Source organism: Portunus trituberculatus, chromosome 15 (assembly GCF_017591435.1).
Source record: "Portunus trituberculatus isolate SZX2019 chromosome 15, ASM1759143v1, whole genome shotgun sequence".
Classification (NCBI taxonomy): Eukaryota; Metazoa; Arthropoda; class Malacostraca; order Decapoda; family Portunidae; genus Portunus; species Portunus trituberculatus.
The window spans coordinates 18212557-18234045 of NC_059269.1; the positions used below are offsets into that span (position 1 = coordinate 18212557).

General features: G+C 36.2%; 2 protein-coding genes and 1 long non-coding RNA gene across 4 annotated transcripts in view; all 3 read left to right on the forward strand.

Annotated features, from left to right (window-relative positions):
• The window catches only part of LOC123503992 (uridine-cytidine kinase-like 1), a 9755-nt gene extending 3254 nt beyond the window's left edge, over positions 1 to 6501 (forward strand). For both annotated transcript variants that reach the window (XM_045254188.1, XM_045254189.1), the window contains exons 5-12: positions 1199 to 1369; positions 1533 to 1604; positions 1999 to 2160; positions 2405 to 2494; positions 2818 to 3027; positions 3520 to 3705; positions 3850 to 4015; positions 4511 to 6501. In XM_045254188.1, coding sequence (XP_045110123.1) covers positions 1199 to 1369; positions 1533 to 1604; positions 1999 to 2160; positions 2405 to 2494; positions 2818 to 3027; positions 3520 to 3705; positions 3850 to 4015; positions 4511 to 4656 — 1203 coding nt within the window. In that variant the 3' untranslated portion in view covers positions 4657 to 6501. The remainder of the gene's footprint in view (positions 1 to 1198; positions 1370 to 1532; positions 1605 to 1998; positions 2161 to 2404; positions 2495 to 2817; positions 3028 to 3519; positions 3706 to 3849; positions 4016 to 4510) is intronic.
• Positions 1 to 21140, forward strand: part of LOC123503996 — a 25182-nt gene extending 4042 nt beyond the window's left edge. Inside the window, exon 2 of the long non-coding RNA XR_006674673.1 lies at positions 19969 to 21140. This is a non-coding gene — a long non-coding RNA (uncharacterized LOC123503996). The remainder of the gene's footprint in view (positions 1 to 19968) is intronic.
• On the forward strand, positions 7511 to 18592 carry LOC123503991 (DDB1- and CUL4-associated factor 6-like). The gene is made up of 14 exons (XM_045254187.1): positions 7511 to 7706; positions 9484 to 9619; positions 9920 to 10056; positions 10203 to 10381; positions 10711 to 10846; positions 11056 to 11216; positions 12266 to 12416; positions 13162 to 13690; positions 13991 to 14433; positions 15043 to 15085; positions 15212 to 15358; positions 15678 to 15930; positions 16096 to 16204; positions 16316 to 18592. Exons 1-14 carry the CDS (start codon positions 7637 to 7639, stop codon positions 16396 to 16398), a joined length of 2577 nt encoding a protein of 858 aa, XP_045110122.1. The 5' UTR covers positions 7511 to 7636; the 3' UTR covers positions 16399 to 18592.
• Positions 21141 to 21489: the final 349 nt, after the last annotated feature.

The window sequence follows — 21489 nt, forward strand, 5'->3', positions numbered from 1 at the left end:
TAAAAGATTCTGCAAATTGCATTAAAAGCATCAGTGCATGTGAAATTTTTAGAGAGTGGAGGTAGAGCGTAAAATATTGAAAACTACGTGAGATATGGTTTCATGAGGTAAGAAGTATTTGTGGAAACCCAAGAGAATTAAGCAACTCTGTACTTTTGCCCTCTAACAGAGACATGGTCATGGGATGAAACACAACAGGGGAGAATTCAGGCACTGGAGATGAGATGAGCTACGTGAGGGCAGCATGTGGTACAAGAAGACGGAATAGAGAAACAAAGGAAATTATTTACGAGAGCTGTGGTATGTCGGAGAAAGTTGTGGGTCGAGTGTTACATGTGTGGGCACTTGTGGAGACGGAGAGGGAGAGAGAGAGAGAGAGGGGAGGTGAAGCAGAACACACTTGGGCATAGCCTCTAGACAAATGAATTTGAGATGGAAATGGTACAGTGTAATACAAGGGATGGATGAGTTGATGGAATAAAATACATTTAGGCAGGTAAATGACTGTGCAGAGAATAAAGGGAGATGATAAGATGAGTAACAGTATACTGGTTTGCTGAAAAGAAAGCAAGTTATCACCAGTCCCAAAGAAAATAATGTAGTTAACATTTTTATCATAGGTAGTGCATCAGGTTTAAAGACTTATTTCTGAACATAACTAATTGTTTTAGGGAATTTTCTAAGATTGATTTGTGAACTTGCATTCCATTTTGCTTTTGTCCAGCTGTATTTTGCTGCATACTTTTGCTTTACTGCATCTTGTATGTAGTGGTGTGCTTATGTTCCTGAATTTTGTGCTGTGCTGTGTTAATTAAAATGCCTCTCACCAGAAAGATAAGGGTTTTGGATTGATCATGAATATTAACCTTTGACTGTTATTGCATCACTTGTTGGTTCATTTGAATAAGTCTAGATTTTATCAAAGAAATCAAACTGCACATAGTAAAAGCTTCAAATAACTCCATCTCTTCGTTACCTGTCAGTGATGCCCTGCGGAGCTGTATTCCAAACCTGCACAACTGCTTATAAGACTGAAGGCAAAGTATAGCAGTCGAGGAGTTAAGAAAAGTTTTATATTCTTAGTTTTTCCTGTGTATGTGGTGAAGTAAATTTTTTTTTGCTGTGCTTCTCTTTTCATATAATTAACATCAAATTTTTTATAAGCATTAATTTTTTTTTTTTTTCTATACAAAAATAGGTTTTGACTGAGAAGCATCATGAGGAAGCAGCAAGAAATGAGTACAACTTTGATCACCCCGATGCATTTGACTTTGAACTCGTGGCCAAGACTTTGGTGCGTCTTAAGGAGGGCAAGAAGGTGGAAGTCCCAATCTACAATTTTGTGACACATTGCCGAGAAACAAAGACGGTAGGTATCTTAGAAACAGTGAAAAATTGCTTTCTTAGGTATACCTTTGAGTCATGTAGATATTATTAGAGGATGATGTGAAAAATATTCTATAGGATTTAAAGAATTAGACTGTTGTAGAATTCCAAAGGTCTAAATCCTGTTTTATTATTGTTATTTTCAGAAAACTATGTATGGAGCTAATGTCATCATCTTTGAAGGAATTTTAGCATTTTACTCTCCTGATGTATTGAAGGTAAGTGGCTCTTTAATATCCATTTATTATTTTCATGTAGTGCTTGCATAAAATGAGCATACATAGATAGGATACTTAAGAGAGATTAGTGTATAGTCTGTGTAAGAAGACATTGTTTAACTGCAAATAGTCATGTATTTAACTGAGGAAGCAATTTAATGTTTTTAAACCTCAGGTCATCTTATTCAACTGAAAAACAATTTAATGCCTTTCAAACATTCTCAGTTAGTCTTATTTTGTTGAGCAAGCAATGCAGTCTCAATTCACTTTCTCAGATGGTCTCATTTCACTTGGAAAACATCACAGAACATCATAGCTTTTCTATACTGAGGTATAAAATAACACAGGGAAGAACTTCCACATTAATTTTTACCATTTCTGGATTACTTCCTAGCTGCTGGACATGAAGGTGTTTGTCGACACTGACTCTGATGAGAGGTTAGTGCGGAGGCTGCAGCGAGACATTGCTGAGAGGGGCAGAGAACTGGATGGTGTCCTTAAGCAGTACTTCAAGTTTGTGAAGCCAGCCTTTGATTACTACATTGCTCCCTCCATGGTATGTATAGTGCAGTTGTGGTCAGAAGTCTAGAAACTTCTGGTATTTACTTCCACTGTATGTTTTCTCTCAATCTTAAGCCCTATATTTGAGACACTGTAGATTTAGTGTTGGCATTATATAAATGTCTATAAAACTTTATGAATATGGAAGAAATTATGTGGCATTGAAAGAATTATGTGAATTTATTTGGTGAATAAGTCAAGGATAGACATGTTTCCTCTAATCTTGATGTACTCTGCAGGTACATGCTGACATTATTGTTCCAAGAGGAGGAGAGAATGAGGTGGCAATCAACCTAATTGCACAAAATGTCATGACTCAGCTTCAGCAAGTAAGCAGTAATTTTTATTAGTTTTGTTATAATAAAATGATCAAAATAAAAATTTTCAAGCTAAAATACTTTTTGTGGTACATTTGTGTAAGCCCCACATTATGAACATTACAGTACTAGTATTTCTAAGTTACATTTAACAAAAATATTGTCTGTTGTTAAGTATTACATTCTAGATACTATAAAGTTGTGATTTCTTTGAATTATGCTATTCAAATCATCACTAGGTATTTTATATTATCATTTAGTTGTTTTTAATACTGAGGTGTGAATATTTACTACTCAGCATGTGATCAATACCTGTTCTGTCATGTTTTATACAGAGGGGCTTCAAGCTGCGTGAAAAACTAGCTAATACAAACTTTGGCATGGCAAGACCCAGTTCCCTCCACTTACTGCCTTCTACGCCTCAAATTCGTGGGCTTCACACATTCATAAGGAACAAGGATACACCACGCGATGAGTTCATATTCTACTCCAAGAGATTAATACGTCTTGTTATTGAGCATGCTCTTGCTCTACTGCCATTCAGGGTAAGTTTGCATTATTTATAGGTTCTCAATGTCACAGGTAATTATCATAACCTAAATACTCCTGGAGAATTTGTGACTTTTCCTGTATTCCTTATCCATGTTTCTAATACATTTATTATAGCAGGAAGGATCATATTCTCTCTTTTGCATCAGTTCTCATTCTATATGCTAATGTTTTGTTTTGTTGAATGAATGAATGTAATTTTTTTCTGACAGGAAGTAGGGGACAGTACTTGTTATGAAGGAGCCTTGTTCAGGACAAATGTCTAAGCAGTGAGACTGATCTCCATTATTGTGAAAGCAAGAAAACTTTCTTTTTTGCATGTGAGCAACCAAGAGGTTAAGAGAGTGATGTGAAAGTGAATGTTGTCTTGGCCACCCCAATTTTTGGGGAGACGGTTGTGTTATATGTATGTAGCTATGCAGGAAATCACTGTTCGTGTAACTTAAATGTGATCTATTCATCTTTTATTCTCTTCTTCCTCTCCTTAGGATATAACTGTTGAAACCCCTCAAGGCATTCCATATGAGGGCAAACACATTGCAACAGAAAAGATCTGTGGTGTGTCAATCCTGCGGGCAGGAGAGACCATGGAGAATGCCCTGTGTGAAGTCCTAAAGGATGTCCGTATTGGCAAGATCCTTATTCAGACAAATCTTGACACTGGAGAACCTGAGGTATTTTATTGCTTTTGTTAGAGAATTGAAGACTTAGATAATTAAAAATGAATCAATATTATTAACTTTTTTTTTCACTTGCAGTTGCAATATTTAAAAAACAAATGAAATGTAAAATAGTAAAATAACTTTCTTTCATGGCAGTTATACTATTTGAGGCTGCCTAAAGACATCAAGGACTACCACATCTTCCTCATGGATGCCACAGTTGCCACAGGAGCAGCTGCCATCATGGCCATACGAGTATTGCTGGACCACGAGGTGATAGAGGAACACATTTCTTTGTGTTCCCTTCTCATGACTGAACAAGGTAAGAGGTGACATCCCAAGTATTTTAGGTTATATAGCATTGTCCTGTTTCCTTTTTAGTGTGGCATTATTGATGTGTAATATCCAGCATTTAGGATCTTATCTCTACTGCTTTTAACTTGCTATAGTGGATGGGTGCCTTTCATGATTCTCTCAAGATGCTTAACAAAACACACACACACACACACACACACACACACACACACACACACACACACACACACACACACACACACACACACACACACACACACACATGAGAATTGATATAGAATACCCAAGCCTGACAAAAACTCAATCAGGTCTTGATGTTTGCTTATGCCTTAACTAATAAAGTGTCAGACATGTTCCTTTGAGTGTCCTGACTGGGGTTCAAGCCCTATTGGAACACTCATGGTGAGTTTATCCTACTTGAATAATATGTTTTTCAGTTTTGCCCATGATTCATATTAACTTTACTCCATTGCTGTACTATATCTTCTATCTTCTATTACAGGTGTGCACAACATTGCCTATGCCTTCCCCAAGGTGAGAATAGTGACCACTGCTGTTGATCCCTGCGTTAACGAGAAGTTTTATATTGTTCCTGGCATTGGCAACTTTGGTGATAGATACTTTGGGACTGAACCCTCTGATCAGTAAAGTGTTGCAAACTATGACAGGTATTTTATCCATCCAATACCATAGCATTGTGACTTTATGCAGTTTGCTGTACACACCCAAATTGTTACTGTTAGCATGATTTTTTTTTATCATCATTAGTATCATTATTATCATTATTATTGTTATTATGATTATTACCAGGGGTTTGAATACTATAGTGCTACAGTCAGATCACATGGTAAGCTATTTCTGACATTGTATCATTTTCTTTTTATTCTTTAGCAAAATCTATTTTTAATTTTATGCATATTTTTGAAGGTTGAATTTCTTCTCTGGTTCAGAAATTCAGATTTATACATCTTATTATTTTCAGATTTCTTTGAGCAAGTGTAAATATTTCTTTTCATTATGCAATAGCCCCTGATAGTCCTGATTTGCTTCTAATTTTAAGGAGATGTTTGAGAAGAAACAGGATTTCTCCCTTCTTTTTATCCTTGACTATTAAGACCTGGTCTTACTCATGTTTTTTTTCAAATCAATTCATGTACAGTCTTGTAAGAAGTATATATATATATATATATATATATATATATATATATATATATATATATATATATATATATATATATATATATATATATATATATATATATATATATAAAATTACACATTCTCAGCTTTTTCATCAAATAGTACCTCAATTTGTGGATACTGATGCCTTAGACCAATATTTACTGCTCCAATTTGTTTATTTTGGCCAAATCCATTAGAAATTGTCTAATTATATTAAACTTGTAATTTTGTATTGTAATATATTATTGCTAAAAGTAAGTTTTTAGAAAATGTGCCAGGTAAGCTATATTTGCCCCATTTTTATCAGCATGTCTCACAAACAGAAGCAAATCCATCATTAACCATAGAAAAAATAGACACTTCTTTTGAAATTATGATCAGAAATCAAGTAAGCTGCTGTACTCATTTCTACTATGTTTCATGTGCTACTATAATCACAAGTTCTCTTGTCCACTGACAGTCATATTAGAACTTCAAAAGATATCAATATCCAGTAAGCCTACGTGGCAATTCCTGTGTAAAACATACCTGTATTCATTTGTCATCTATTTTCATATGTTCTTCTGATAATTGCTTTTTAAAAGCTTTCTGTTGATTTGATATTAGCAACCTAACTACTGAATCTATTCCAGTCATTTTCTACTATTAGAGAATGAACTCAGAGTCCACTTTTATTACTCAGTCTTGGCCTTTGATCTGCTGACAATGTTCTCACTAAACTTGATAATTATTGACTTCCAGGAGATAAGAGGACTTGAGATACGGGAAAACAAAAAAACTCTGTGGAAGTCAGTGTAAAAGTTCCTTACCATGAGTGTACGAAATTCTTGTTATCTTTGCATGGAGAGTTCACCACTTCTAATCTGAGTGCATCATAATGGAATCATTAAAAGAATCCAAAGTGAAAAACCTCAAACTCTACATTTCTTGAACAACTCTCCCATAGGGGATTGTATTATCTTGTTTAAATTTCCATGAAGGTAAACTGTCCTTTTCCATTTAGTTACATCCAACAGTCCCCACTTCTCTGCTGTTCTTATCCTTGACAGTTGTCTCAAGCTTCATGGCCTTGTGAGCTTTCTGTCCACACATCTTTGATTAAACTTCATACATCCGTTCTGAAGTTTTGTTATGGTATTAGTTTGATTAGTGGGAAACACACCGTGACTTAAGGTTTGTGCTGTATAGTGATGGCCTGGCTTGGCAGATGTTGATACCAAGGGAGAAGCAGCTTTTGAGTTTCTTATATCTGTTATTTTAGGTATTTGTGTATGATTTCTGTTGATTAAAATGTGCCAAAATACTAGTCAACTTTGTCCTTTATTTTCACTTGTGAAAACTGATATGTAAATGACACACACACACACACACTGTTGGTTGGGACTTGATCATCATTATTGCCCTGGGTATTATTAGCTGTCTCTTATAATGAAATAAGTAGCCTACTGCACTGACAGCTACTTACTTGAAGCAACTTTCTTACCCTAGTTTTACCGAGAGTGATATGTCTATCCTAGCGATCTTAACAGGTAAAATCATTAGACCAGAATTTCTCGCTCCCACTCCATGTCTGCCTCCCTATCTCCACTCTTCTTGTTGCTACTTACTTAATGAAGCAACTTTCCTACCCTGTGTGTGTTTCCAATCTTGAAGTTGAAAATAATTGAGTGGTACTCGAGTGTATATATACACTTTCAATGGTAATGTAAGTACGATAGTTGGCGTTAGAAAAAAAAAAAAGTTTCAGAATTTATGGAAAGCCGTATTCTCGTGACAGACCGCTAAAGTCGCGCTGCAAATCCGTCCTATAATAATAATTATACTTTTCGCAGATACGGTGGACTCATTAGCATTTCTTCTTAAGACATGAAGTTGATCCAGCATTGATATGGATTTCTCGTTCTGGTATACAAAATTTGGTTATTAAATAAATCACGAAGGCGATGGCCATTGTTGGAAATATTCACCTCATATGGTAAGGATTTTCACAGCTAGTAAAGTGGACAGGTTCTTCTGACCCTTCATTTTGTCCCGAAATATCGTTACTATTTAGAAATTAGGAGGCTAAAGTTTCTTCCATAATACCCATGATAAGTTGTCAGGGATAGGACTACCAGTGATAATCAACCGACCAGTTTCCTCTTTCCATGCGACGCGTGTTTCCTCCCCGGAGCATGAAATTAGTTTCCTATAATTCTCCGGTTCATTTTTTCCTTCTTCTCTTTTAACAACGACACCCTTGAAACAAAACAAGGACAAACCAATGGCTTAAAGACCATTACGCTTCCCCCCCCCCCAAGCTCTCACCCCCCTCTCCCAGAGTCCCAAGCGAAGACGAGGCGAGCAATGACAGAGTAGGAACAGCTGATCGGAGCCACTGCTTTGTTTACCTGGGGAAGTTGCGTGCCTGCCCTTACTCACCACTCGGGGAGGACCGTGAATACTGATGTTAAGACATATCATCAATCGCCAGTATGATCCAGTCAGCAGCAATGTTGTATACCCACTTGCAAAAGGTGAGAAATACATGTATAGACGAGAGAAGGAAGGCGTGAGAGGCACCAATTTAGAACAACGAATTTGGCACTAACACTAAGTCAGCGTCATATTGAGAGGAGCTGGTTCTTTCAGCCAGCAGATGACCTAATATACGTAAATTCACCACATTACATGGAATGGTAACCCTGAGCCATTACTTAACTGGGGTTTGATTATTTGCGTAGCTTTTTTCTTGATTTTTCACCCAGTTGTGCATTACTACTGTACTTCACCTGTCTTTGCTGGATATGTTTTCCATAATCACAGTCACAGTAATTGGTTACAAAATTGTATGCATTCAGCTTACATCATATTCTAATAGTTTTGTTCGTAAACCAAAAAAAAAAAAAAAAATATGAAATCACCTTCCTTTTTCTTAACTTGTTTCACTGTCCATACTGAAAAACAAAATAGTTGTTTGAATGCTAACAAACAGCTACTATAGTGGTAAGTCTAGCCAATACTATCTTTTCATATATTATTTTGCCCCTCATCCTCAACAAACTTAGAGATCTGGTGGGAAATTGAGGTTTTAGGAAATGAGTGAAAAACAAAACAAAAAAGAAAAAATTTGGCCTAAGAAAAATCCACGGGAAAAACAACATTTTCCGAAAGTTTTGGGCTAAAAAATATAAAACAAGTATTACTAGAAAATGAGCTCCCAACCCTAACCTACTCTAACAGGGAGCTATGCTTTTTTTGAGTCATGTTTGAGGTACACACCATCCACATAGAATGCACAAGACTAGATTTGCATACCATTATATGTCTCACCACAGCTCCTCATTGGGAAAAGAACCTGATACCAACACAAGTGGGAAAGGCATGACAAGACTCAGTACAACATGGCAGTGGCTTGGAATGAAATACTGTGAAAAGTTTGGCTCCTTGCCTCCTGGGAGGCTTTTTATTACCTTGGATCATCACTGATTGGTCATCACGCAGGCACAACAGCCATCAGTGACGTTTATTGTCTGAGTGTAACTGACTGCTCATCACAACCAGTTCCCTGCTACCATAACAATGCTAACCCAACAATTTTTCTTGCCTTAATTGTTCCATTGTATTAGCTTGGCATATGAATAAACCTAATCTAAAAAGATCTAAAATAAACTAAAATCAGTTATTGATAGCAAGATCCAAGTGAGCTAGGAAGTGGTCTTAATCAGTGAGGGACATGAAAGCTGAGATCTAAGTAAACCTGATGTGCAACTGAGCTGTTATATCTGTTTCGGACCTTTGCATGATGCTTCAAAGTTTGGCACCACAATATTGCAATTGCAATGATAGGCAATAGATTGATTATCAGGTTTTTTTTTATTTTTTGGAAGTGTCTGTTTTGAAGGCTTTTATCTCCATTTTGTGTGCCCTCAACTACATTCATGGAACTGATTGTGACCAGTTCAGTTTTATGATAATGCACTTTATTATGTTTAAAGATTGAACTCTCACTGCATTTCTTTATGGAGTGAGGTATATTTTAAAAATGGTTTGGAGATGTAAAATTAGATGGAATGGGCATATGAGGAGGGAGGAGACCCACAAATGTACTCAAAGAGCTTTGGAGTTGTAGGTAATAAGAAGGAAACCAGAGTAAAACCCAAAAGGAACTTGAACTGGTGTGGAGGGAGACATGAGAAGGAATGAGATAGTTTATCAACACATAAGATTGGAAGAGTTAAAACCCATACAGCTAGAGAGGAAAATATGTTGATTTAGAATAAAGTAATGATGATGCCTTCTCTCACTGCACAGGTAATGAAAACTTCCTGCAGCGGATGTCCCTCCTGCAGTCCATGGAGGTGCACAGGGGATGTGTCAACACAGTGGTGTGGGATACACCGGGGAATCTCTTACTCTCAGGTTCAGATGACCAGCAGCTTGTCATATGGTTAGTCAAGATTGTACACTTCTTTGTTACTGAATACTATTCCTTCTGAATAATGTGATATATCAGTGATTTTGAGGGGATCTGAGAGACATTTAAGGGGTATTAGGGATGTCAAGAGTGGTACAGATAAGATTCATAAGGTAATCAGGTTAGGACAGAAAGTAATGGGTTTAATATATCAGTTTTTATGGCATACTTATGCATCCAATTTATTCATTGATATGACTAATTCAGCAAGAATGAACTTCTAGAGTGAATGGATGAGGCTGAAGAATTACTGACTTTTACTTTGTGTTACAGTGATCCATGGGAGCGAATGACAAAAATGCGCATTCATACAGCCCATCGTGCCAACATATTCAGCGCCAAATTTATGCCGCATACAGCCAATAGAAAAATTGTATCCTGCTCAGGAGATGGCATTGTGATTTATACAGGTAGGCCTACCCTTATTTAGGTGTGTACTATAGAGTATGTGGATATATACATATTTGTATTTCCTTCTTTAGATTTTTAAAGTAAATTTTATGAGCACCTGTAATTTTACAATGCAAGTCATCATCAGTTGGTTTATAATTTTCAGATGTTGAAAGACAAGAAGAGACACATGACTGTAAATTCACATGCCACTACAGTACTTGTTATGATGTTGTCACCCTCCCTGATGATCCTCACACCTTCCTTACCTGTGGAGAGGATGACTGTGTCCGCTGGTTTGACCTCAGAATAAAGACAAAGTGTTCTGTCCGAGAGTGTCAAGAGGTGAGGGTTACTGTGTCAGAGGCTTCTTGTAGTTATCAATGTCCTTTTGCTTTATAGTTCTGTTTTGTTTACAAAGTTGGAAGGGTTAAGTCTCCTAAATTGTTATATATATAATTGTTTTCTGGATGCTGTTATATCCTCTATACACAATGTCAAGATATGTGAAGGAAAATATGAAAAGGTTAAACAACTGGAAAGAGAATATTTATAACTGCAAATAGTATGAAGGACTTGCAGTTTGTTTGACATGGAAGAGAAAATAAAGAAAGTAGCATCAATAAACCATTTTTTAAAATCAGCCAAAAACTGCAACTTGAGCTTGTTTGCAGGACATTCTGCTGAATATGGGCCACCCTGTCACTGCTGTGGCTGTTAATCCCATCACTCCATATCACCTGGCTGTAGCTACCCAGGATTCCACCATAAGAATATATGATCGACGCATACTGGGTACCCGGGCATCAGGTAAACTGTATGCTTCCTCTGTATTGTAGTAGAAGATCTCTTGCTTTTATGTATGATCCATGATAATTCTTTAGGCAGATGTTATCTTTTAGCCTTTTGTTCACTTACAAAACCAAATTCACAACCATTATTGTTACGCACTTCAGTTTTTTGTGTCTACAGATATTGTGGAAACCTCTAGTGGTGTATCTTGCAATGTGTTCCCACAGATTCATACTTGGAACAAGCTGATCAAGCTCTCCTGATGCGACTCAAACCCGACAGCATGGAGGGCAAGAGCCATCGAGTAACCAGCCTGCGCTATAGCCAGGATGGTCAGGAAATTCTTGCCAGCTACTCCTCAGACTTCCTTTATCTTTTTGACACTCAGGTAAGTTATCTCCTCACCACCCACCACTGCTTTGGTGTATGGGAAGACTGTGAAAGATTTGGTTTCTTTGTTAAAAGTGATGAAGTGAATTTTGGAGTGATGGATAGAGATGGGTCAAATACTTGTCCAACACCTGCAGATGGTTAATTTATGGGGAGAAAATGAGAAAAATTGAAAGGACAAGGTGGAAGAATATGAACTGGGATTAGATGAGGCAAGTCACTGCTCTTAGTATTGTGAAAGTTATGAAATTAGAAATTTGAGTTGCTGTTTTATATTGTTTTATTTAGCTGGGTTTTTTTTAGGAAAATGCCTTTTTTTATTATTTCAGTATATGATGCTATTAATAATTAAGTTTGTAAACTGGCTGTGTATTTCTAAGAATATAGGAAAATATGGAGGCTGCAAAATGTCAATTTTTTCACACAAAGCAGCACCTTATTTTATTATCTATCCTCTCAAAACTTTTTAATGTAAGTGAATTAATTATGCTATTGCTCAGTTTGTTCCATTCATTTATAACCATATTTGTGAACCAGATTTTGCCTCTCTATAATAATTTGTATGCCTTGTAACTTCTTTGCTGTTTCCCAGACATGTTTGTTGTAGTAGCCTGATTTATTATTTGATATTTTTTGAGATTCATACTCAAAATTCTTTCTATATATTTATTCTTATTTTATTCACTTATTTGTTTGTTTTTAAGATTTTGATGTTTCAGTTCTGAAATGTTGAGAAGTTCAGAAGTAGAATCTTGGGTAAACTAAAATATCCCATTTTGCTGTTGCAGTTCGTCTCGGTATGCATTTAGAAGTTGCTAGATTGGAATATAAAAGTCTTCTTTTTCATACATTTTATTTATTCTCATAAGTTCACAAAAATCAAGAGCTGGTCTATGCCTGCTTGTAGGATAGCAAAGCTATTGAATAAACACATGTGTGAAAGTTGTGTGACATACTATTGTGTATGCATGTGCTCTATTCCCTGTTCTGACTAACTAGTAACAGATAGTAATAGTGATAAAAGCTTTAGTACACTTATCTTCTCAGAATTATAAAGAAACATCCATGAAAGTTAAAGTGGATAATGATGCCGAGGCTAACTCTGGCCCCACCCTGAAGCGCCTGCGTCTGCGAGGGGACTGGTCAGACACTGGCCCTCAAGCTCTCCCAGAGCGTGAGATGAGGAGCCAGGCTGGAGGTAAGTCATAACTGTCTTTTGTGTTTGATGGTCAGTAATCAGTGTTGGTGGAGAAACAGAGCAAGAGTGGATTGCATTACAGAAATGATAAGAGCTTAAGAAATGAAATATTTGTAGTACTGCATTTCTTATAAATTTTTTAGTCATTTGTCTCTTCAAAATGATTTTATATTTAATATTTTAATCCTTAATCACCTACATTTGGATAATGTAATCTTTGCATTTATCTATGAGTCCTACTTTCAGACAGCAGTCTAGTGATTGTCTTTGCATTTACTTTTGACTAATCTCTATTGTATATTTGTTCCCTTGATAATATTTAGTGTTGAACAATTATCCATATGAATATTTTCATAAGTTAATTTCATGATGCAAAGAATAATAACCTCTAAATTTTGTTATGTTTTTTATTTGTTAATAAAATTTAGGTTTTTCTATATTCATCTCCACATCATACAGAATAGTTTGTTCAGAAAATGCTGTAGACACTTTAAATATCTAGATTTCTTTCGGTTACAGTAGTTGCTACCCATCCTCTTGTGAGGTTGATGCTCTGAAAACTGTATTACATTTATCCCCTTGGAATATTTATTAAGATCTAAATCAGATATATAGATAGATTTCATTATTGTATGAGTAACCATCATTACTGTAGAAAATTGAAGATGTTCTCTAATCTTGCCCTTCAGTACTGAAGATCAAGAAAAAATCTTTTTCATCTTTAAAGATTTTAATTTCCCAACAGATGTTGGACAAGCAAGACCAACTTTGCATGCTACCCTAATGCAAAGAATGACTGATGTGTTGTCTCGTATGTTAAACGATCCCAACTCAAGAGCACCTGGTCAGCGAACAACTTCTGAATCTGAGTCATCTCAGAATGCAGCAGGTGATGAAGAAGGCAACACAGAGAGTGTCAGTCAGCCACCCTCCTCCAGCCCTAATGTTCATCTTGCTGCCACAGCAGAAACATCTGATGCTGTGGCTGAAGATATTATTGAGTCAGAACAGCTTCCCACAACAAGTGAGGCCACAAATGAAAGTGAAGAGTTGATGGAAAGAAATTGTGATGAGTCAGACACTTTGCAACCAGAACAAACAGCTGATAGTGAACCTCATCAATCTGACAGTGCTGAGCCTCAGACAGAAGCAACTGAGAGTGCTGATTCAATAGTTGAAGGGATGAATCATGAAAATGAAATGCCTTCAAAGAATTCCAAAATTGAGGGCTTGCAGGATAGAATTACTTCACTAAGAAGAGGATTTGTCAAAAAGTAAGTCATCGTTTTTTACTTTCTGGATAGAGTTAGGTTTGAATCAAATAACACTTTAATATTATTAATATTGATTGGAAGTGCAATGACTAGAGGTATAAGGAAACCTGACAATCATTATAGCAAAGTAATAGTGATCCTCTTCTCAATGGTTTTGCACTCTGTGGTAGATGATATACTTTATCCTGGGAATCAGAATCGTTATGTCTCTGACATCTAAGGTGCTGTACTTTATGGCTCTTTTTTCAAGGGTTCTGCAGATTTAATTTCAATTTTTCTATTTTCTTTTCACTCCCACAGACACCAGGTGGAACCATCAGTCGATCTCTCTTATTCTGGGCATGGAGTCTCCAGCAGCATGATCAGTTTAGGTGTGGGAGATGAAGTATCTCGTGATTGTAACTCACAAGAGAATGAAGATGAAACCAGTGGTTCACCTAGAGAATCCTCCCCAAGGCTGCTGCCTCAACCAGACCAAACTCCTGAGCCCTCTCAGCCTTCAGAAACTGTCTTGTCTGAGATCCCAGGCTCCTCTTCCTCCCCCTGTCCGTCCACATCCTCTCATCCTCCAGTGACCAAAGCTCAGACAATCTCCACATCCACCTCTAGTCCAGCCATTTGTAACATGGAAGCTGACCAATCTGCTTGGACTGGCAGGGGAGGTATGGGAGCAGACTCGGGTATGGCAGCGTCCTCTAGTCATGGGACAAGAGCCAGTGAATTAAATGTTGGACCTGCATTAGGTAAGTCCATCTGTATATCATTGTATTGTTGATCAGATGAGCATTGAAATTTATTACCAGGAATCAGACTTTCTGTTATGTAATCATTAGTTTTATGGTTTCGATTTGTCCATATTTTGTTATAATACAACACAGCATTAACAATTATTTTTTAAAAATAACTTTAAGAATTCTAGTAATTATCAACTGAAATACTCCAAAACAGGTATGCCTGGTAAGCATTGGTTTGCACAGTGTATAAGCTTATTAGGCTGAGAAATATATTATTGATTCCTAGGTAAATTTGATATAGTTTTTGTTTAGAGGGGCATTTTGTTAGCCTACAAAGCACTCAGAAGCATTCAGATAATGCAACACTTCCCAACAAAGTAGATTATAACCTAAATAGAGATATTCGTTGTTTTGCGTGATTAATTACTATTCTTTTTCATTATAGACTCATAGAATACAGGCAAGTAATAGCAGTCGCCATACGTAACTTTGTAATGCTGAACTTCCATCTTGTATGCCAGATTAGTAGAATTATTTGATGAGGTACCGTATTCAAAATTCATTATTCGTTCATTTCAGATGGAAAATGATAGAGTAAGAAAAACACTTCCTTTTCAGACTTTGGAGATGATGATAGTGATGATGAATCCACAAGTGCCAGGTTAGATTTTTTTTTCTGCTGTGCTTTGTGGACTTGTACTATTAAAACTTTTTGTATATTATTACTTGTTCTTATATTGATGTTGTTTATATAATTGAGCTTAATGAATAACATTACTACTTCAAGAACTGCCAGTGCACGCATGGCCAATGCAATAGAGCGTGCTGTGCAGCGAGCCCGAGGGGAACGTGCATCAGGAGGAGGAGAGGAGACAGAGGTGACGGTACCTCAGGCAGCTGTTCGCCAATGTTATAAGGGTCACCGTAATGCCAGGTGAGAAGTCATTTATGAGTACCTACTTCCTACCTCGTATAATCTTTTCCCTGTCAATTTCATTCATAATCTTAGGCATTTTGAATAATTTAAAGGCAGCCTCTGTTAGCTGATGGTAGTCTACCAAGCTGCATGGATGTATGCAGTTTGGTTGTCAGATTCTCTACTTATTAAAATTTTCCTCAGTATCTCATCTTCCATCTAAGTCATAACATAAGCACTAGCACTTTGCTTTTAATGTAGTAGATGTTAAATTTGTCATAAAACTCAAGTCATACTACAAAAGTGATGTACAAGATCTTTCATGCTGGAATTGCAGAACTATGATCAAAGAGGCTTGCTTCTGGGGAGACACGCACGTCATGTCTGGCTCAGACTGTGGCCGTGTCTTTGTGTGGGAACGCAACACTGGGCGACTGGTGATGTTATGGGAAGCTGACAGGCATGTTGTGAACTGCCTGCAGCCCCACCCATCCTTACCAGTGTTAGCAACCTCTGGCATTGACTATGATGTGAAGCTCTGGGCTCCATTGTGTGAAGAATCTCGCTTTGATGAAACTAAGGCTAAAGAGGTGAGATGAAGACTTATCATAAAATGCTTGTATACTCACTGGCTTGAAGTTGAAAGTTAACATTTGCATAGGATATTTCATGAAGTACTGCTTCCAGGATTATGATGAGCTTCTGGGACTGTGATGTGCATTAAATATTATTTATCATTCATGCTTTTAATGCAGATAACACAGCGAAATGAGGCTCTCTTGGAGGAGACGCGTGACACTATTACAGTACCTGCAACCTTTATGATCCGTATGTTGGCCTCTCTCAACCAGCTCAGACGAGGAAGTAAGTCTCACATTTATGCCAAAATCATTTTATGTTATTAGAAAAGCAATAGTTATATGGAAGATTGTGTAGGTGCTCTTCTATTAAGTAATGTGTGTGGTGTTCTTGCAGCTACTTTTGCCGAACGTTGGAGAAATCGCCGCCAGGCTCGTAGACAGGGAGAAGAGGAGGATCAGGGAGGCAGTGCTGAGTAAAGGGGGGAAAATCTGTTAGGTTTATATTATATATATACATATATATTATTTTGTTTCTTTCATTTATAGTTTATCTTATAGGATATTTGACATTTTGATTGTGTGTTACTTGAATTTTTATATAGTACATATTGCTGATGGCTAGTGTGTGTGTGTGTGTGTGTGTGTGTGTGTGTGTGTGTGTGTGTGTGTGTGTGTGTGTGTGTGTGTGTGTGTGTGTGTGTGTGTGTGTGTGTGTGTGTGTGCGTGCATGCATGTGTGCGTGCGTGTGTGTGTGTGCATGTGTGTGGGCATGTGTTTTCATCTTGTTTATTTGATATTATGATACGTCTATGTTCAGAAGGACTTACTCATAGATGCATCACAGATCAATCTTTAAAGGAAACTTGAGCATTTTAATGAAGCATGTCAATATTTTGTTTTTGAAAAGACTGAAGTAATGTTTTTGTAGTTCTATTCTTTGACCATCCTTTGAGCATCAAGATTAGAATGAGATAATAATATGAATAGCAAATATGGGTTGATTGATTTTACACTTTGCAGTTAATTTGAACAATACAGCAATTAATTTTCTATATAGGTAATAACTAATATTTTAATTTGTACAATGTATTCTTGATGATTTCAAACTTGACGACTCTCCTTTTCTATTTATTATTCTTTCTTTCCTAAAGTATTCTCAGTCTTGAAGGCAGATATTTATAATGATAATATGTAATTCCATGTTAATTTTAGAAAACATGAGACTGGGATCCTGTTCACTCACATTTGATCACCTTGTCATGCCTTGGAGTTTCTGGGTGTCATGTTACATTAATTACATTTGGCAATCTGCAGGACATAGCTGTTTTGTATGAAATATAATTTTGGCAATTGCTCTTTAGTTGCTAAAATGAGGTCTTGGGACCAATTTCACAATTGTTTTCTATTGTGATCATTACAAGTGAGTGATGGTCATCACCCCACCAAATTGTGTGAAGAGTATGGAATCAGAAACTTTTATTTTGTTGTGGTCATCACCAGGATGAAAAATTCTGAAACCATGAAAATAGTTTAAATAGGACTTTGGTGTTGGTAATGCAACTTGGTGAGGCATTAGGTTGAAACACTACCAAACAGTTGTGAAATTGGGCCTTGGGAGCTCCCAGGGATGTTGAGGATGTCTTCCTTTTTACTAGTTATTTGGAAATCTCTGCTTTGCTACTTGTGAAATGTTGGCATCTCTGGTATAAGTTCATTTAGATTCTGTGCATATCAAGGGAGGATAGGAATAGCCATGATTTGAGGTAAAGATCAGTTGTGGAATGTTTACATTTTTTGTATAAGCTAATTTAGATCTCTGTGTGAAGATCCAGGATAAGAATAGCCATGATTTGAAGCAAGTGTTCATTTTATATTCATATATACTGGTTTGATGATATTATATTATATTTTGTAGTCACTAGGAGAGTAAGAAGTTTTACTTTGAAACTGCCCATCATTTGAAGGCACTGAAATTCAAACTTAGTGTTTCCAAACGTATTTTTGGTGTTGCCAGAAGAACAATCATGAAAAAAAATGATCAGTTTAGAGGGGTTTTTGAAGACTATAGTGGCTGGAGAATATCAATCTAATTAAACCATCATAGAAAGTGTATGCTTCTCTATTGAGTGATCCAACATGAATGTATTGTTCTCACATTCATGGATATGTTGTTGAAAGTTAAAGTAATATGAGATCTGTTTCACATCAGAATGCCAAAGAAATTTGCAGGTTCTCCAACATTAAGCAGATCACTTGCACACTGATTTTTGAAGTACTAAATAAGGTATCTGAAACAGAAAAAAAGAAAAAGAAAAAAAATGATCTTTGTTTTACTAGTGAAAGGAATGGAAGAGTGAGGGTACTGATTATCTTGTACATTACTGAAATGGAGAACATAGAGGTGAGAGTACATAAATAGAAAATCTTGTATGGTGATGCCATGAGAGGGGGAAGTAGGCATGCAGTTAGCAAGCTATGAAGAGCAGTGACCTTAGAAATAATGATAGAAGATAAGATGTGTAACATTGTGGCAGATTGTAAGATGTTGTTTATGTCTAAATGAAGAAGAGATATTGATAAGGTGAAAAGTGTTTTGTCTGACAAATGACAGTAAGATGCTGCAGAGTATTATCATCATAAGCGTGTAGAGAATAAAAGTTTAGGCTGAGAACATAATCTATGAATAATAGAAAGGAACCAGATTGTAGACAAAGCCCTTTAGGACACCACTGTTTACAATTTTTGGGAGAACATTGGTGATGTACTAAAGCTGTAATAGACTACCCACAAAAGATAGAGATAGATTTGCAGAAAGGTGAATTGAGATAATTTGAGGAAAGCTTAGAGAAAAATGAAATGTTGCTAGACCATCAAAGCTATTGCTATGCCAAAGACAATAACAAAGGTTTCACTGAAATCCCTAGGAGATGATTACTAAGTAATTAGGGAAGACTAGATCATCAGTAAATCATCCTTTACATAATCCATTCAGAAATTTTTAGTGGATGGATATTTAAAGTCTTCCTGTTGAAGATAGTTTCAAAAGCTTAGAAAGATGGGAATTTACAGCTAAAGGGTTGACGATTTGGAGTGACACGATGCATGTAGGCAAGCATACAACAAGAATATTGATGCTGATAGACAAGAGTTGGAGGAATTTTATGAGGTGAGAAGTTAACATGGCAGCACAGTTACAGAGAGTAGCAGGAGGGACTCCATCAGGTCTATAAGCTTTCCCTTATTTATTTATCTATTTGTTTATATATATATATATATATATATATATATATATATATATATATATATATATATATATATATATATATATATATATATATATATATATATATATATATATATATATATATATATATATTTTTTTTTTTTCTTTTTTCCCACAATGTCTTGCTTGGAGGGAACTTTATCAGTATCTGCAGGATGTTCATGAATGAAGAAGATCTGGAGTCTGGGTGATGGTTCTGCTGACAGTAGGCTATCAAAGGCATTGCTACTGGACACTGGCATGTCCTGGTGGCAAGATGGTGTTGTTATAATCACCTTAATTACTGGAGTGTGAGTGAATTGCTTATCTTAATATTACTCAGTGACAAACAGAATACCTTCATAGTTCAACTAGTACCTGCTTATAAATTCTGCATCACTTGACTTTTCAAGGTTGTTCTTGAGTACACACTTCTAAACTGGAACTGTTTTTGTTGTGGTATGACTATTTTGACAGAGGATATTTATAAATAAGAACATAATGAAAGTAAGGACACTAAAATGTCCTTTCACTTTTACATGATAGATTCTGAAGTGGTGCTGACGCAGTCAAACATTCTTACTAATCCATGTTGTTTTGTGACTTACTAGTCTAGTCTCTGTCATAGTTAAAATGTGCCATCTTTTTACCTCCATGGTGTGTGTTCCATGCCAATGTTTAGTGTGGATAACCATAACTTGTTCCACTTTGCGCTTCCGTTCTGTACTAATGGAAAGATATTGCTGTTTTTGATGATGAGTTTTGAGAATTTGCATGGTATTTAGGAGAGAGAGAGAGAGAGAGAGAGAGATTTACTTGATTGTTTAGTTTTCACAAGCTTTATTATGATGATTATAAACAGTAATCTCTTATTGGATGTTGTAGAGGCATTCTTAGGAAAGGCTGTGAAAAGAAATTTACTTCACTCAGTTGCATGGTGAAACAAACAATTCTTTTATTTCTATTTTTTTTCTCTGATAGAGTTGATGTTGATTTCAATATGAGAAACTAAGTACAGGTTTGATGTGCAGCTTGTGAGCCTCTGTTATTACATTTCCCTCAGTAATGAGATGGTAGCATGATGAGGACTCTGTAGGAAGGCCACTTTAACTCCTTCAACAGCTGTCATGCCTCCATCTGTACAAGTGTATTAGTGGTAGAATGAAAATATGTTAAGTGGAGTTTTACATGATTGGGAAAGGCTGATGATTTATGAACATCTATGCACTTTTCTTTGAACACTAGTAGTAATAAGGTATGTAGATCTCTTCCTCCCAAACTCATAACTGAATGTAAGTACTGTATAGTGGATGACCGACAGTGTTACATATAATCATTAAATGCAAGCTTTCACACCATTTTTTTTTACTGTGATTTGTTTTATTTTGGTTTTCAGCATTATAGTTTTCCTGCTTTCATTACTAAAAACTACTATACTTTACCTTGAGTCAGCCAATTTTTGTGAACTGAGATTTTTAACAAAGACAAATTCAGGTACCTTAGTATAGTGGTTTTAATTGCATTTATTTTTTTTGTATTATAGTACAGCATAACTATATATATGAGCATACTACAGGTTTATGTATGTTTAGGAAATATCAACTCATTGAGGAATTGCAAGACTCATTGCATCATGTCAGACGTTTACCTCGAGAAATGTTTGCAATACTAAAGTGAGGTTTGTGTTGTGAAAGAAACCACCTATATTTGTAGAAAGTCGTGAATAATTTGAAACAATTCTATAGCCAGTTTTGTGTCAGTCTCCATACAAATCATGTAACTACTAGTCTATGAGCCAGATTACAAATTAGAGGGAAACAGTGCTTTTCTAAAATGTTAATATCCACAGCTTGTAATAAGTCATGATTATTATTTTCTTGTAAGGTCTCGGCTTTCCACAGAAAATATCTTGTTGAATACAAGTCAGATACAGATACAAATAAATTTTATACCAATGCTTGATCATCTTGCAACCCTGTTTCACTTGTGGTAGCTAATTAACATGGAGTGAGGTAAAGGAGAGGTATGGTAGATGAAATAAGATATCATGCATGACATGACAGACGGTTGTCAGATTTATTGGTTGCCTTTCCTTGGTTGAAATACTTGAACTTCTGTGTGGGACAGCTGGTGGGAGCTTTAGGGCAATGCATACATGTTCTTCATTTAGAGATTATCTACTTCCATAGTCACTGTTGGGATCGTCCGGTATTTTCTGAAGGTATTTGCTTAAAAAAAGAAGTCTAATGTATTCATAGTACGGCAGAAACTGAAAGTTCAAAACTTGAGCTAAACCGAAACATTCT